We start from the raw sequence: 16,824 nt of genomic DNA on the forward strand, positions 1-16,824 counted from the left end.
CGAAGCATAGAGAAATCTTCCGGCTCGGCTCTGTGCACTACCACTACACCTCCTTGTGACAACGGCCCCGGAACACCACTCCAGGTGTGAAATTGTGCACAGCTATCTACGTATTCTATGAATCCCATGGCTCGCTGGCTGGCTGTAATCAGTCTTGAATGAGAACACTTGGTCTAAAAGAGCAATCCTTGAGACACTATTGAGGTATTCGATGTGAGAATTGAGGATGACGTCCTTAGGGCTGCTTCTTAAGATGCCGCCGCGGCTTCTCATCCCTTGCCTTCTGCTTTTGCCGCCACTGCCACTCTACCAGGACCGGCAGGAATTGCCAAAGGTCAAACTCCGGCCAGAAACACTTGAGGAAGAAAATCTGGGTATCTTGGTGGCACTGCCATAACATGAAGTCGCTAAGTCGTTCCACACCACTAGTCCTGACAAAGATGTCCAAGGGTGGGTTGCCAGAGGTGTACATGTGGTTGTCAAGGGTATCCGTGGTGATGTTCTCCGGATTCGGATATATGGTAATGTTGTGTGCCGCCCCAGTTCGCGAGGGTGGCGAGTCGGTCGTTGGTAGCGTCGTAGAGGATGAGACAGAGTCATCCACATCTTCTGATCTTGACGAGGACGGCGTAGGGGAGCCTTCACGGATGGTAGACAAGGACTCTGTTCCATCGGCCTGCTTGGAGAGGATCTTTTGCTTGATGCGGGTCTGCGAGAACGGCGTATTTTGGGGACGCGGCGGCATTGAGTACTCTTGTACAGTCGCACGTATAGACTGGGTGATCTCCTCCCGGGAGGTATAGGGGAAACATATGTTAAGAACACAGCTGTTGGCTTGATGTCAGTATTTCCAGTGACCCAGGGCTATGAGTCGCACGCACTTCTTGTTGTTCTTGGTGTTTTCTTCGGCGCGCTCAACAACTTCCAGCACGTCGGCACGGATCAGATCCTTCTGTCCAAGAATGCACACCCTGGCACCATATCGCTCTAGCAGCTCATCGTGTTGCGTCAGCTGCTCGAGCTTGGCCCTCGCCAGCTCCATAAGCCCGTCGACTTCGTATTTGGGTCGGTTGAAGTTCTCAATGCTGAATGCGTAGACTGTGACCACCTTGACACCGCATTTGTAGCATATTTCGAGCACCTACTCCTTGGTCAGCTCTACCCACGATTGTTTCCTGCAGTTCTCCTCCACTCACCCTCGCGAGAGCCTCAAAACCCAGGTGATGCCCTTCTATGGTTTCAATCTTGTGACTCCGTGCATATCGCCGGTTGCCATCCATCTCAAATGCTACATGCCGCGGGATGGGTCCTTGGGAGAGAGCGCCGATGATAAGCTCGCGCAGCTGGTTGAGGGCCCATTCTGCCGGCGGCGAGCTGAAGAACCAGTTGCGTATGCGGGGAAAGTAGAGACTCGTCATATCGACGGATCTACCAGGTTGTCTAGTCTCGATGAAAATAGAGGCGAGGCAATCGAACCAACATAGGTAATCGCGAATCAAGGAGAAATATTTGCGGCGGGAATGATCGTTGGAAGGTAGAGCGAGCGGCACGCGGTCTGTCCCATGCAGATCTAAATCGCAATAACGGACTATCGATATAATGAACCTCTAAGCACGAGAACGAGAGAAAGTGAGGGATTGATGATGCTGCTCAGCTCGCCACCTGTCGTCAACTAGTGGCACGTCACAGTTGAGGCTGGGGAGTTCAGTCTGGTCAGCGCGAGGTGGGTCCGCAAGTGGTACGGCGTGGTCCACCCGCCCGGCCTTCACAGGCCAAATACGCAATTAGCATCACCAGCCGGAAGTGTACACCTTGCAAGCTGGGCCCGCCACTTCAACTCCCTCTGCGAGCGCTGTGTCTGAGGAACATTGCGAAACTGGGCCAAAGCCTACTACTGCAAGCCGAGCTACTCAGTATAATATTCCAACACAACACCGGGTGCCAGACCCCGCAAAGCTCCAGGCCGGATCGCATCTCGCCTATTGCGGCGCCCATTATGCGCACAAGATAGCTCCAAAGCTCTCACGGGAAATCGACCGGGCAAGATGTCTTTCACAAATGCACCGGTCACACGCAGCCTTGTTCTAGGCTTGGTAGCGTCTTCCATCGCAGTCAGCCTGTTCGATGTCAAGCATTACTTCTACATCCTCATCGATCCACACATATTGCGCTATCATCAGACATGGCGGGTTTTGATATATCAGCTCTCCTACACCAATTCAACAGAAGTGCTGTTCGCAGCAATAACGCTCTACAACATGAGGATCATCGAGAGGTTCTGGGGTTCTAGGAAATATGCTGTAGGCCCCCCCTTCAAGCCCTTGACTTACAAACGTTCCAGGGGCAGAATACTGATAGCACTCAAGTCATTTATCGTCGTTTCGGCATTCCTGACGACACTGTTTCCACCAGCCATCATATTCCTCCTACGGGCAATGACATTCCGGCTCGATGCCTTCAACTATCTTCCGGCTGGTCCGACGCCCATCATCTTTGCCCTTCTGGCTCAATATCATGCCATGGTGCCGCATATCTACAACTACCGGCTAGCGTTTTCAGCCGCTCCCCCGACGAACGACGACTTTGTCGGGCTCACATTCTCCGACAAGTCGTACCGCTATCTACTTGCTGTCCAGTTGGCACTGTTTCAGTGGCCAGGCTCGCTGGTCAGCGCCGCCGTGGGGTGGGTTGTCGGCTACTCGTGGAGGAACGATCTACTACCCGGGTCACTCATACGGTGGCGTGTGCCGGGCTGGGTAGTGGGCTTACGGCCAACAAAGAGGAGTCAAGAGTTTGAAGGCTTGAGGCGGAGATTGGAAGGGGAGAATTCCGCCGCTTCGACGGGCACTCAGCAGCGTCAGGGCGACGGAGATGCGACCAGGCGGCGGACATTGGGCCAACAGGTCATAGACCAGTTTAGAGGGCCGCTGTGACGGCGGAAGGCATAGCACTTGGCCTCACTGTAGGATCTCCGATTAGATCATCATTGCCTTGCACAGAGCGCAGGCGAAAGCTCGCCTAGACACTATGATCACCTAATAGAGTCACTGGCGTTCCGATGAGAGGTCAAACGGCTCGATGACTGGTTGACTCAAGAAAGAAATCACTGGATGCCGGTCAGGAGCCGACGACTGTCCTGAACCTGGAAACCTTTGCAATTGTTCTATCTAGATGCGCGTTTAAGGCTCGTGTTGCATCCACGAACGCGATAACATGAGACTCCCACGCGCAAGCAGCCTCAACTCAAGTATTGATACTGGGGCGATAGTGTCTATGCTCACAGACAACTTGTCAGCTACCCAGACACGTGCCAGGAACAGACAGATACGACGGCATGTACTCCGTACGGTCAGCGCGACAATGGTGCAGGTGGATCCATGTCAGCGATCATCGAGGATGGGAAATTGCCTGGCGTTGAAAAATTGCGGCTGTGAACGCTAATCTCAATTTTGGAGGCAGCTTGCGCCAGCCTAATGCAAGTGTTGTCGCGTAGCAATTTGGGAGTAGAATAGATTCCAGGTCAAGCAGGCTTTGATGCACTGGAGGCCGCTGATTGCGGGATCTCTCAAAAGTCTCATGATGACCTGAAAAGGTACGAGGGCGGCAATACATCCGGTGATGTGTGCAGATTGGTACTTCATAAGGTAACCTATATGCAGTGCAATGACACCTCCCTATTGCCACACAGAGAGAGGATGGAGGATTTGGACCCCGGACTGACGGGCACGCGGGAGAGACCGCCCCTAATTGGCGACGGATGGAGCCTCCACGTTTAGGTACATTTTACCCTGTGCAAGCACCAAAAGGTACATTCCAGCGGCTGTATTTGGGGCCGGGCCTGCTGGAGACACACGCCGCAGCGTGGAATGCCCGCGGAATGGATGCGTAAAGGGAAAAGGGTAGCTTTGTCCCACTCCCCTCCGTTTTCGACAACCCCCGGCGATTCTGTGACGAATTTTGACGACAGCATTACTCCCCTGGATTCGAAGCCCATGATTGTCGAGCAGGCTTGCAAACCTCGAAACTAAGCACCTGCGACCGCGATACCGCCATTTACCAGACATTGCGTGCGTGTGACCAAACGTTTCCCTTGCCGAAGCTGTCGAGGGGGCTGCGACTTGCCCGATCCCCAAGAGCACCCGACAGATCTCGCGACTTCACCTGTCGAGTTCTGACCAACCACCCGAGACCAATCACCTTACCACCCAGGCAACGCTCTCGGCTGTTATAAGCCCTTAATGGCTGTGTCCACCAAAGAATCGGGTCCCTCCTTTTGAATAATGTCTTAACACACCTCAACGTTGGAGTTTTGGATTATCTGGCTATAACAAACGAAGCACAATGAACGGGGTTGGAACGAGGCAAGTGTACGGCTACGAGCCGGAGGACTATGCGCCTCTTCCGGCCATCGAGCCAAGCGGGAGACACATGGTGGAAGGATATCGTCAAGAAGTCATGGACGGATTCCAGGGAGACAAGCCGCTATACAACCCGGTAGGTGTAGGGAACCATCTCCTCTACAACCCTAGAGGACTAACTTTTCCGCTTCTAGTTGAACCCGGAACGGCCGCAGAGTTCGGCCCTCGTGGATTTGAAGGATTCAGTTCAGGTCCATCTGCTCACAGAGACCGCGCTAGCGGATAGCAAGGAGTTCGAGATCCTGTCACAGGAAGAGATCGATCACCTCAAGAAACAGTGTGTGTCACTGCAGCAGCGAATCGAACAGACGAGGGCGAACCTGGCTATCCAATCGAAGTATCGCGATGCTGCTCATTCAATGGCCAAGCTCTACTCTCCCCGCCAGTCCACCAACCGACACAGTCTCCTAGGCCATTTGCATAGCGGCAGTCAAGACGCGAAGGAGGCAGAGGCAGAAAGCCAAGCATGTGAACGGAGATGTGAAGAGCTGGCGTCGGAGCTCTTCCGACTGGAGAAGCGCATCATGGAGCCGCAACGCAAGATATTACAACACACAGCTGGTATCTTGCAGTTAACCCACAAGGCGTCGCGGAAACCGGTCCCCCCTCACCAAATGAACGGCATTCCCGGTAGTCCGGAGAGTCTGTACACATACTCAAACGGTCGTAATAGTATGGAACCTGTCATTGAGGACATGCAGATTGATGATAGGAGCCTCTATTTCCCAATCGATCAGGATCGTCAAAGGAATGCTATCGAAATTCCAGTCAAGTCACCTATTCGAAAGGAGACGAAGGAATTGCGAGAGGAGGCCGACCGCTTGAGGGACGAGATAGGACAGCTACGGGCTAGCAACGACTCTGCCAACCTTGAGCTGGAAGCGTTGCAGCGCGAGAGCTCTTCACAGCTCAGGGTCATCACAGAGACGGAGAAGAGGATGGCAGGCCTGAACCAGCAACTTCGAGATGTCATCGTCAAATTCAATCCCGCTCAGAATCAGGGCTACGCAAACCCCCCTTCCGGTCGCTCCGGCTCTGGCGAGCTCCTGAGCAGTCACTTGAGATATCTTGATGAGGGTCTGGCTGCTGTGCAAGGGTTCCAGGCCCAGGCCTCCTTTGGCAATGCATCCGACAGGCTCGCCAATATCAACCTGGACCTCCGCAACATACTACGGAATGCCAACCTCCCTTCGCCCCCTGATGCATCGCAAGCTGACATGGATCAACAACTTGATTGGCTTCAAAACTCATTACGCGCCATTGATTACGAGGTGTCCAACGCTAGTTCGTCCGCATCTCAGAAGCAGGATATGGACCAGGTCGAGAATGTCTTGACCGGCCTGTGGGAAGTCATCCAGTCTGGCTTTGCGAGCATTCAAAAGGAGAAGGAGGACCGTAGAGAAAAGCGAATGCAAATGGGCTTACCTGCAGATGATGACGACATGTCCGGGGACGAGTCTGTCGATACCGATGGGCCTTACTCCATTCAGGCATTCTCGACCAAGGTCCGGTGGCTGTACACCCAGACCACAAAGCTTAAAGAGCAGAAGTCGGTGCTGAAGCGCCAGATCAAGCAACAACGCGAACTGAACAACAAGTCTGACGCAGAGAAGGATCGTGAACTGCAGCAGAAGGCAGACGAGCTGGTCGAGACGCAAGCTCTTCTCGCCAAAGCAGAAATGGACGCGGTTAACGCTCAAGAGAAGCTGGCCGACGCCCTCAATAATCTCGAGTCGACACGCGAGGCCAGCTCTGCCAGCGAGGCCAAAGCCCTACAGCAGGCGGAAGAGCAGCTCAAGGAGCGCAACGCCAAGATCGCGACGCTCGAGAAGACCAGCAAGGATCTTCAAGCCCAGCTCGCAGGCGTCGAGTCCGATGTCGCGAGCCTCACGACCCAGCTCGACGAGGTGTCGGAAGCTAAGAAGTCGGCCGAGGCAGAGGCCGAGAAGCTCTCCACTGAGGCAAAGGCAAAGGACGCCGAGCTCGAAGATCTCAACGTGCAGCTTGTCGCGCTCAAGACAGAGGCCACCATCGCCAGGGCGGAGCTGGAGGGTGCCTACGGCTCTCGGGCCCAGCGCGCCGCCGACGTAGCGGCGCTGGCCAAGTCTTCCCAGAACCAGGAGCTGCAGGGACAGGTCGACAAGCTGCGCACCGAGCTCGCGAGCACGCTCAAGGAATTCGAAAGCCTGACCAAGGACACCATCTCAGCGGAGCGCGAAAAGCTCGAGCTCGAGGGCAAGCTGGACGACGCGCTCGCCGCCCGGTCATCAATCGAGTCCGAGGCGCGCGAGGTGCGGGAGAAGCTCGAGGCCGAGGTAGCGCGTCTCAAGGAGGAGCTCGACGGCGAGAAGCTCAAGGTGCCGCCGCCATCACCGACCGGCTCGTCGAGGGCCGGCGCGACGATGCTCAGCGAGCAGTTCAGGGCCACGATGAAGGAGGAGAGGAAGAAGTTCCAGGAAGAGCTCAGGGTAAGCTTTACTATGATTCCCCCTTCCACCCCAGTTCCGACGGTCAATCACGGCATGCTAACTCCTGGGCCCAGACCGAGCAAATGGCAAGGAGGAAACTCGAGGACGAAATTAGGGCACTCAAGCGAGCGGCGGGCCCAGGCAAGAGTCCGCTTAGCCCACGATCGTAACTTTTGACGAAGGAGACGTCAGCCACATGGGCATCCGGCATGAAACGATTATAGATACACGGGTTCACGTCCGTTCTCCTTTTTTTCTGGATATGTAAATTAAACCTCTGGATATAACGCATTGCGTATGAGGAGAGGAGTTTATTTTTGGTATTTGGTTTCAGCTTACCTAGGTACTTCATTACATTGGCATTACTACATTTATAGAGATTCATCACTCTCCAGTCATCTGTCTCTTGCCCATCGTAATGATGCTCATATTATTATCACAGGTTTGGGACGACCACGTTGACTCAAACATTTGGCCGCAGCACCGTGTTTATGCACCGACAACTCGTCCAACACAGGTCAACATAGCCTTTGTTGGACGCGTCTGAGAAGCCAATTCTAGCATGTCCAGATCTAACGAGGCAGACGCAACTTGAAACCGGAGGACAAAGATGGACACAGGGCTTTCTTCTTCATGTCATGGCACCAAGCCACGAGCACAATGAAAAAAATGAGAAAAGGTTTTGGCAGCAAAAATTACGCCCGGGTCGGCCCCGAAGGACAAACCAAAGCGGTCAGCGCCACGATGTGCAATGCAGGCTTCCCACCCTACGGCCCAGTATTCTTGATCACCGGACTCGTCGAACAAGGTAAGTATGAAGAAAAAAAAGAAGAGAAAGAGAGACTGAAATGGCGGGAGGCGAGCGAGATATATATACTGCCTTCCCGTGGCCCGTGCGCTCTAAGCGAGCCTGCAAACTCCTGTTCACCGCCCACGTTCTGCCGCCTATTACCGCTTGGGCCTTCGCTGGAGACGGATGGGTTTCTTTGGCCAATCACAGCAACTCTGTGCTAGAGTGGCCCACCCAAGGGTTTCCCTTCGCTTAATTTTCACCCACACCTTTTTTCCTGAAAACTTTCCTCTTCTTTTGCATCCCGACGACGACAAACGACAAAAGCCAGACCAGTCAATTCCACCCAGTCGACAGGCACAATCATTCAAAATGGTCAAGGTTAGCAAGAGTATGTCACATCCTCCTCGCCATCATGGACGGCAATTGCCAGTCACGATCACGACGGAATGCTGACAGCTTTCTTCCCACAGCCCTTCACTCCTCGCGCCGCAAGTCGCGCAAGGCCCATTTCGGTGCGCCTTCCAGCGTCAGGCGCAACATCATGAGCGCTCCCCTGAGCAAGGAGCTGCGCGAGAAGTACAACGTACGTTTCCTGCCAGAGATTTGCCCTCCTGTTGCCTACAAAGGCTTGTACTGACAGTCTGCTCCCCTCTCACAGGTCCGCAGCATGCCCATCCGCAAGGATGACGAGGTCACCATCGTCCGCGGCGCCAACAAGGACAAGGAGGGCAAGGTCACCTCGGTCTACCGCCTCAAGTACGTCATCCACGTCGAGCGCGTCACTCGCGAGAAGACCTCCGGCCAGAGCGTCCCCCTGGGCATCCACCCCAGCAACGTCGTCATCACCAAGCTCAAGCTCGACAAGGACCGCGAGAGCATCCTAGAGCGCATCAAGATCGGCCGCGAGACTCAGGCTAAGAACCGCAGCAAGTAAATGCACTTGCGGAGCGGCGGCCGGCAGGCAATGGCGGCGGTAGCGGGTGGCCACCCACCTCGAACCCAGCTCTGTGCCTGCTCGTCTGTGGGCGTGTGAGGTGGTCATGATCAACGAACAACAAAAGAGAGAAAACAAGTCGGTTGGGCCGAACCCCCCCCGACTTGTCGACGATACCCCCGCGCTCGTCGAGAAGCATTCAAAAAAGCATCGGCTATGGCGTCTATTGCGGTATAATTGCCTGGATTTTGGGAACGGCAAACGGATACGAATCGGATTTCTAGTTGCAGAACACAAAATGAGACAAAGTTGCTCAATGGCCATTTCACGAAAAGCCTGCTCTTTTTTCAAAATGCTCGCTGTGAAATGCTCCATGGGAGGTCCTCCCGAAGCCACGCACTCATACCCCCTTTCTTATTTTCTTCCCTTGCCCTTCCCCCGTCCTCTCCACCCCAAGACCAACATCGTAGACGCAGGCTGGCTCCCCAGCTTGTATGCTCCGCTCTCGACTGAGCACAGGAAGGGGCTGGGCCTGGACTGAAAGCCCGACGTCACGAATCGTCGCGAGGCACACGTCTTATGACGGCTCACGCCCAACCCAAGGTAACATCAGCATGCAAAACCGTAGAGAATGACATGTACATACCGCTAGGATATCTCCGCGTCAACCACTCAGACCGATGGTTTTCGAGGTATACGACTGGCGAAGAGTGAACCCAGTGTCGGAGCATATAATCACCTGCTCCTTCGCTCTCGCCTGCAGACTGTCTTCGTAAGATTGTGAGATCAATGAGGCTGATAGTTTGATGGTGAGGCACATGCATTACTGTAAGAGCAGACTCGCCCTTGGAAAGCGTTCAGGATCCTTTCCATGGAACCTTTCCATAGAAAGATATCCCGATAGATATCAATACAATGCATTCGAAATTCATCACCATTGCCATCTGCCCTTCCTAATCAATTCTGCGCAGTTGCTCCCGTTAGAAAATTACACACCATCTATCATGAGGCGGCGCGTGGACTCAGAGACGTAGTGTACAAGACATGAATTCATCTAATAGTCTCTAATAAGAAAAACTACCGGATACGAGGAGATGCGCGCAAGGCCCGTACATGGGCAATCATTATACATCTCCATCCATCAATGATCCATGTCAAAAGAGAATAACAAAGTCCATGATACTTTTTCCTTCCCGTTCCAATCCCTCTCAGCCATGAACAATGTCTCCGAGACCGATGAGTTCGCCACAAGACAAACCCTAAAAAAAAAAGAAATGAATCGGATATCTCGAGGGACACACCAAGCAAGAAGAATGATTGCTCTGGTACAGTTGCCGAAATAAGAGCATGCTGCCGGGATCAATACGTGGTGGTCGTTGCCGTATAATACATGAAAAGAGAATGATGTCGAGCAAAATCGAGTTAAGCTCCCTCCCACTGGGCTGGACGACCTGAGCGGTCCTTGGCATCGCCGATGGCAAGGTTGCGGAACTGCTGCTCCAGTGAACCAGGGCCGATGTCGTTGACTTGACGACGATCCTTCTTAGCCCTCGCTTCAATAAAGTTCAGGACGACATCCTCATCCGAAAGCGCGTCCCTATTCTCAACATGCTGCTGCGGGCGAGATGTGGCATAGGCCGGGCTGAGGAGGCTTCCAGCTCCCGCATACTGAGGCAGAAATCCCTTGGCCGTCGCAGAAGACAGGGTGCTGGGGAGGGCATCATTGCTGCCCGCGGCACCACGCTTTAGTACATTGTGAAGAATCCTGGCACTAAAACATGCGTTAGACACGTTCAGGAAGTACAAAGTAAACCCCTTACCCGGTATTCTCACCAAGTTTGCGAGGGTTGACATTCATGGGGTTGGTGCGTCTATCGACTCGATGATCGTCAGGATGCTAGCAAGGATCGTCAGCAAATACAACGACGCGGGCAAGATGCATGGCGTTCATAACCTACAGGAGGTGTGTTCTCCTTGCTCAAGGCCGCCGTGGAGCCAGTAGCATGGCTAGTTGGAGTAGGAGTCAACGGGCGGAAAGGGTCATTCACTCTGGTGTTGTTGCAATGACTGCCGCGGCCATGCATGGACTGTGAAGAGCTTCGACCAGACGAGGTCGGGTTGGGTGAGAGAGGATAGAAATCTTTGCCATCAAACTTTGGAAGGCCCAGCCGAATCGAGGCAGGGGCGTTCGCCCAGTACAGAAAGCGAGAACGCTCCTCATCTTGAGTCAGTTCCCGCTTGTATATGTAGTCCTGGCCATGAGTAGTAGATAGGTCCTCCCCAGAGGGGAGAACTCCAATCAGGTACGGTATGCCAGCAATAGTGTCCCCGTCAACTTTCAGGTTGCGAAGAGCCATGTCGCTGGAGGAAATTTGCGGGCAGCCGTCTGTCGACGCGGTAGAAGACGACTTGTATCCCTGCTCACCACTAGCGATGGGCCGCTTCTCCATGGCCTCATCCTTCTTTCCGGCGCCGTGATTCTCGATGATAGTGTGTCGAGGCCTGAAAGGCGCAGCCAGGGCGGCGTCGTAGGAAATAGCCTTCGAACCCTGACTACCTCCAGATTGAGATGAAGTTCCGCGATCGCTGAAATGCAGCGCCGCCTCATTGCTGCGGCTGGAGTTAATTCCCTCAGCTGGGCGAAGAGACTCCCTGCTTCCTTTCTTGCCTAGCTTTGGCTCGGTTGAGCCGGGTTGAGAAGATATGAAGGCCGGCGCGGTGGGAGTGGCAGACTTGCTCATCTCCTCGCGCGTCTTCTCCCGCTTAGGATAGTACTTGTCTTCGTACACCAACTGGTTGCGGTGTAAGGTTTGGAAATGCTCGATCTGCGACTTGAGCATCTGGATGGTCTTGTCCATCTCCTTCTCGTCGATCTGATGCTTGTTGTACTGAAGCTGGTCCTCGTGATATTTGAGTGCCTGGCGAAGGGACTCGATCTGTTTCGAGGTAATGTCGCTGGGACGGATCGATGAAATGGGAGGAGCATGCGGCGGCTGCATCTGGTGGACAGGTCCCGGAAAGCCCGGGCTCATACCGGGGAACTGTGGCAGCATGCCGTGAGGACGACCAAAGCCTGGAGGGGGAGCAACAGCACTTGCCGCTGGAGGGACCGGACCTAGGACTGGACCAGGAAAGACGGGAACCCGCGGGCTTCCGATGTACGGTTGAGGAATCATGGGGGGCATACCCATTGGCGGAGCAAAAGACGGTGGCATAGGGTACATTAGCTGGCCGTTGTAGAGAAAGGGCTTAGAGTGATCGAATTGCTCAGGAGGCGAGATCTTGATCTTGCTGTCTCCCTGATCAGCATCCGACAAGGCGGGGGCTTGACCGGGATCATTCTCCTTGTTCTGCGGCTCTTTCGACATGCTCGCAGACGAAGCCGCGCCAGTGTTCTCCGCAGGTGCGTGGGCAGCGAATGGAAAGCCGGGCGGCATGCTCACGCCCATCGGCATGGGCATCATGGGCATGGGCGGATTGAGGGGGCCGAAGTGCGGATGGTGGTAAGGAGGATAGAGGTGAGAAGGTATGGCAACCATAGACACCGAGCGGCCTTGCTCAGCCGAGATACCGGGATGTTCCTGGGGAGCATCGTTGGCTGAAGCTTCATCCTCTGGTTCCTTGTCCTTGGCCCGCTTCGACGTTGGCGAGCCAGGGCCGCGATGGTTCGGCACAATGCGGCCTCCCGCAGTCACTCTCACATGCGTGGGAGAAGAGACGGCCTTGTAGAACCGCTGAAAGCCCTCGCTCTGTTGCGCGTTCAGGCCAGTGGGAGCCGAAAGGGGCTCTGTAGCAGCGATCTCTGAGCCGCTTCGGCCACGATACATCCATTCGGCCTGAGGAAGAAGATCATCCGGGGTGGCCACATGAGGCTGAGTGCCAGTCTTGGCCAGAAACTTCGAGGCGATGCGAGAAGCAGGTTTGGAAGCGGCCAGCTTGGATGCGTAGCCCTTGTACAGCAATTCCTCGGAGTCGGAGGCCGAGGTTTCCTTCTGGTCCTCCATTGTCGGCAGTAGCTCAGGGGCTTTCGGGGCAGAAGCCTCAGAAGGATTTCGCAGCGCTCGAGAATTGGCAGGAGCAGTAATTTTGGCTAATGGCAACGTCAGTGTCACTTGCTCCAACATGATAGCCCGGAAAGGAGCCTACGTACCGAGCTCTTCGTCCTGGTCAGCTAGGGCCCTGAGGTCCGACGCAACGTCGCGACCGCGCAAGCTCAGCAACTCTTGAACAGAGTAGCTCCGAGAGGGCATTCTGCAGTCGATATAGGCAAATATGAAGTGTGTCTTGTGGGTTTCTCGGGACTGCCACTGGAACGAAGTTGGAAAAGCCGGGCCGTCGTCTGGAGACCTGACGGCAATGAAGTTCAGTATCGGGGTAAACGGGATCTGACGAGCATCTGGATTAGCAAGCTTTTGAGCCTCGAGTTGAGATATGATGAAGTTTGGGATAATTTCTCGGTCCACAGTCCTGGAGCAGATGAAATAGGGATCTGTTTGGATCTTGACCATGGCGCATCGTCTGCCAATACGGAGGAGGTATTTTGCTTCCATCCACACGAATCTGGTGACGACAAGGTCAAAGTCCTGGGCCTCCAAGAGCTGCGAGAGCAGCTTCTTTGTCTTCTTTCTTGAAGGCATGGAGGTAGCTTGTATGTTGAGGACAAGGGGGCATGTGGCATGACCTTGACCCAAGTGAGGAGGAGGTGATGAGGAAGTGAGATGAGAATGATAACTTACCACCAAAAACAGTCTGTGGCACAGATTGCCAGTCCTGCGTCGCGCAAAAGATCGTCGTTGGAGAATTATTGTGCCTCGGGTGACAGCCACAGATCAAATCTGGTGGAGCGAACAGCAAGCAGTCTGTAGATAGTAGGTATGACGGTCGAACCAAGGTCCAGCTGGGCTTTGCGAGTGATGAGACAATGCCCGGCTGGAACAGGGAGGGCGGGAACCAAGTGCCAGCCCTCGATGGGTCTGCGAAGAGAAGCTCCTTCCTCAGCGATGTCGTGGATATTGCTCGACACTGAAATCAGGAAAGAGAGACCAATACTAGCACCAGGCAAGAGGAGAAGACAGACGAGGTCGATCAAGGGGGAAAGCCAGGGTGCAGTGATAGATATCCGCAAGGAAAACAACAAAGCCCTGAAAAAGGTTGAAAAAGTGCAGAGGGAGGAGAGGCGTGGAATGGTAACAGGTCAAGTACCAGAAGAGATGGAGCGGGTGGTGAGGAAAGAAGGTAGATGGTGGAGGCAGTCGGTGAGAGGGTGGATGGAAAGGTGGAGGAATCAAGACTTCTGAATCCAATCAAGCGCGCAAAGTGACTCGACTAAATTGACAAACCAGCCTAGATGGGCACAAAGTGAAAAGGAAAGTGAAAGACGCGTCCGGCCTTGATGTGAATTGCAGACTGATCTCAGGGTGAGGGAGAGAGCAGAGGAGAGACAGCAGGAGGACAGGGCGGGTGCCTTTTGTGCGCAACAGCAACAGCAACAACACTCTTTCAAGACCGTGAACTTCTGGGCAGGTTGATGCTTGGAATTGCGTTATCTCTGCGCCGTGTGTATGTATCGCTCATTCCTTTGCTCCAAACAGCAAATCCAGGCCCAGTCTTTCTCATATACCTTCCTCGTGCGAGAACTGTCATAGCCTCGTAGGTTCGAAGCATACACGATATGTCCCATCCCTGCGCCTTCAATTGTATATCTCAGTCTCGATAGTCCACTGGACATGGAAACCTCCTATCTTTACCGCATATATATAAAAAAAAAGACGTGCCAGATCACACATCCAAGTCCAAAGGACAAGTGACTGTGTCTCCTGAGCAACACTCCTGTCTTAAAGCAGTCTCCCTCTATGCTGGCCAGAGCAGTAGGCAAGAGATGAGAATCAAACACCAACCCGTAAAAGAACATTGTCAAGCAAAGAAAAGCCAATATGCCGCCCAGCGCCATGGCTTAGAAAATCATCATCATCCATCGCATTCAAATATCTCACGCTGCGCCCCTCTTCCGAGCTCCAAATTGTCCATCGAAATTGATATCGCTTCCTCTCACCAACTTTGGTGCTGCCGCTTGTTGTTTGAGAACAGCTGCCCTTGCGAAGTCAATGTGTTGATATCCAATATTGGCTCACGAGCCTCTCTTTGCAGGGTGACTGCCAGCAAGTCCTCGAAACAACCTCGGGTATGCCTGTGCGGCAAGTCGGCATTTCGTAAGTGCAACGGCCCGAGCCGATGTCGATCATGTGTCGGGCTTGGAGAAAGAGGCCAGACAGAAACAAGAGACCGGCTCTGCTGTGCCCAATGGTAGCCAAACCCTAGAGCGTCACTGGAGATCATCCGGGATAGGAGGGTTCGGCATGGGTGGCGTCGGCGGAGGCCTGGGTCGGGGGTTGTCGTCCTTGCGACTGAGTTGAGCGGCCATCGTGGCTTGTAGATGGGCTCCTGGGATGAGGGCCAGTCTCTGAATCTTTACAAGTTCAAGTGTAGTGATGGGGATCCAGGGTTGGAAAGTTGTTGGAGCGACGGAGTAGCATGAGGGGCCTGGAAGCTCCTCGACACCTCGTTTATGAGAAGAGTCAAGTACACATGGAAGACTGGCAAGGAACTCCTGGTATATAACATCTCGCAGCTTTGATCTCCCCCTCCCTCTTGCTCGAACCCCCCCCCACCACGACTGCCTACAGGAGCCGTGAAGAGCCGTCGGGCAATCGCCAGAAAAGATAAAAAAAGAAGAATGGTGCGGAGGTGGTGCCTGGATCGTCCCCTGTCATGTTGTTCCATTTGCTCCGTGAGACGACCATCACGCCCCGTAGGCTGCAGAGGTTTCCGGTCGCTGTTCTTGCACGTGGCACCCACCCTGTTGGCCGTTTGATCGACGGAAAGGATGGTGGTGTGCACTCCAAGTCGATCTGCCCTCTGACAGGTCGACCGGGCCCCCATGATGGGGGATATATGAGGTTACAGCGCACAGATTCCAATTTTCGCCTTCCGTATCAACGGTTCACCATCCACTGAGACGGGTCGAAAGCAGGGAATGGAACCTTCCCTCCCGGTGCCCTCCCGGGAGGCCAGCTGACCTTTCCCCATGCTCCCACTCACTCCTCGCCAGTCAATCAGCATGACGCTTGGTCCCGTAGCAGCTTCGCAGACGTCGAGAGCATGTCACCTCCCGAGCATATGATCGCAACATCCAAGGCCAATATGGATTCGGTTGCCTTGCCGCTGCACGTCCGCGCACACCGGTTACTGCACGGTGCCTTGCGTTGTCTTCGTCAAAATCTGCCCACCATGACGTCTACAGGATATCGACTGGATATCGTGCGCTTGTCAGATCGCAGCAGGATAAAACGGACAAGGCCTTGACACCCTCCGTGCCTAGGACCAAAGCTTCCAGGACGATGGTAGGCCCGAAATCACTTCCGCACTTCACGCCTAGGAGGTTGCCATCCATCCCTTCCTACCTCCAAAACCCCCCACGTTTGTCGCCAATAGGGGGACCTGAGCACGTTATGGAGTGGGAAGACAAGACTTGTTTTATCACAACTCACACGGCTAGTACGGGTCGTCACGGTGGCCTACCACAGATCGGTAGTGTCTGGGACCCGTAGGAAAAAGGCGGGCAGAGAGACTGGAAGGGAACAGGCTTCACAGCGCGCGTCGTCAGGAGTGCCGTGCCGCATCCTCTCGGAGGCAACCCGTTTTACCTTTTTGCACGGGCATGTTCCGCGCTCCGTGCTTGTCACGCCACTTTCCCGATCTCGAGAATCACCATCCTCCCGAATGGCCCCCGTGTCGGGTTTCCTGTGGTGCGCGTCGCTGACATTCGGATTGCTGATGCTGATGCTGATGCTGAGGGTGTTGTTGGATCTGGCCCTGTCCCTGCTACTCCTCTCACACATATCGCACTTGAGATACCGGATTGGGTGGGCTGCGTTAGGTCCAATCGAGCACCGTGCAGGGATTGCGATTCCTTCGCGTACAGCTTCCCGGGCTCTGCAACTCGGTCTCGGCTCTCAGGTGCGCTGTCTCTCCCAAAGAGACTCGGAAAAACCTGGACATATCCGCCTCCGGTACCACGTTATGGAACGGCAGAACCCTTGGGTCCGCTCCTGTGGGCTTAACTATCTTCCCACATCCGTGGGTTTCAGCTGTGCTTCGACCGATTACGTGCGTCTGCAGCAACATCAAGACGGGGGCGGCGACGTTGGATCG

The 16,824-nt window shown here is 54.4% G+C and overlaps 4 protein-coding genes across 4 annotated transcripts; 2 read left to right on the plus strand and 2 right to left on the minus strand.

Annotated features, from left to right (window-relative positions):
• Positions 1 to 235: 235 nt before the first annotated feature.
• Positions 236 to 1,418, minus strand: E0L32_008441 (uncharacterized protein; the record flags this gene model as incomplete). Its single annotated transcript, XM_031143296.1, has 3 exons — positions 236 to 827; positions 882 to 1,141; positions 1,197 to 1,418. The coding sequence occupies 3 exons, from the start codon at positions 1,416 to 1,418 to the stop codon at positions 236 to 238; spliced, it is 1,074 nt and encodes a 357-aa protein (XP_030992266.1).
• A 2,923-nt stretch (positions 1,419 to 4,341) lies between these two features.
• E0L32_008442 (uncharacterized protein) lies at positions 4,342 to 7,056 on the plus strand (the record flags this gene model as incomplete). The annotated part of the gene is made up of 3 exons (XM_031143297.1): positions 4,342 to 4,494; positions 4,553 to 6,886; positions 6,961 to 7,056. The coding sequence occupies 3 exons, from the start codon at positions 4,342 to 4,344 to the stop codon at positions 7,054 to 7,056; spliced, it is 2,583 nt and encodes an 860-aa protein (XP_030992267.1).
• A 992-nt stretch (positions 7,057 to 8,048) lies between these two features.
• On the plus strand, positions 8,049 to 8,613 carry E0L32_008443 (uncharacterized protein; the record flags this gene model as incomplete). The annotated part of the gene is made up of 3 exons (XM_031143298.1): positions 8,049 to 8,067; positions 8,150 to 8,262; positions 8,338 to 8,613. 3 exons carry the CDS (start codon positions 8,049 to 8,051, stop codon positions 8,611 to 8,613), a joined length of 408 nt encoding a protein of 135 aa, XP_030992268.1.
• A 1,422-nt stretch (positions 8,614 to 10,035) lies between these two features.
• E0L32_008444 (uncharacterized protein) lies at positions 10,036 to 13,250 on the minus strand (the record flags this gene model as incomplete). The annotated part of the gene is made up of 4 exons (XM_031143299.1): positions 10,036 to 10,384; positions 10,434 to 10,510; positions 10,572 to 12,703; positions 12,764 to 13,250. The coding sequence occupies 4 exons, from the start codon at positions 13,248 to 13,250 to the stop codon at positions 10,036 to 10,038; spliced, it is 3,045 nt and encodes a 1,014-aa protein (XP_030992269.1).
• Between the last annotated feature and the right edge of the window lie 3,574 nt (positions 13,251 to 16,824).

The sequence above is a fragment of the Thyridium curvatum genome, assembly GCF_004353045.1.
Source record: "Thyridium curvatum strain D216 chromosome Unknown NODE_56_length_292564_cov_84.152122, whole genome shotgun sequence".
In the NCBI taxonomy this organism is placed as follows: Eukaryota; Fungi; Ascomycota; class Sordariomycetes; order Thyridiales; family Thyridiaceae; genus Thyridium; species Thyridium curvatum.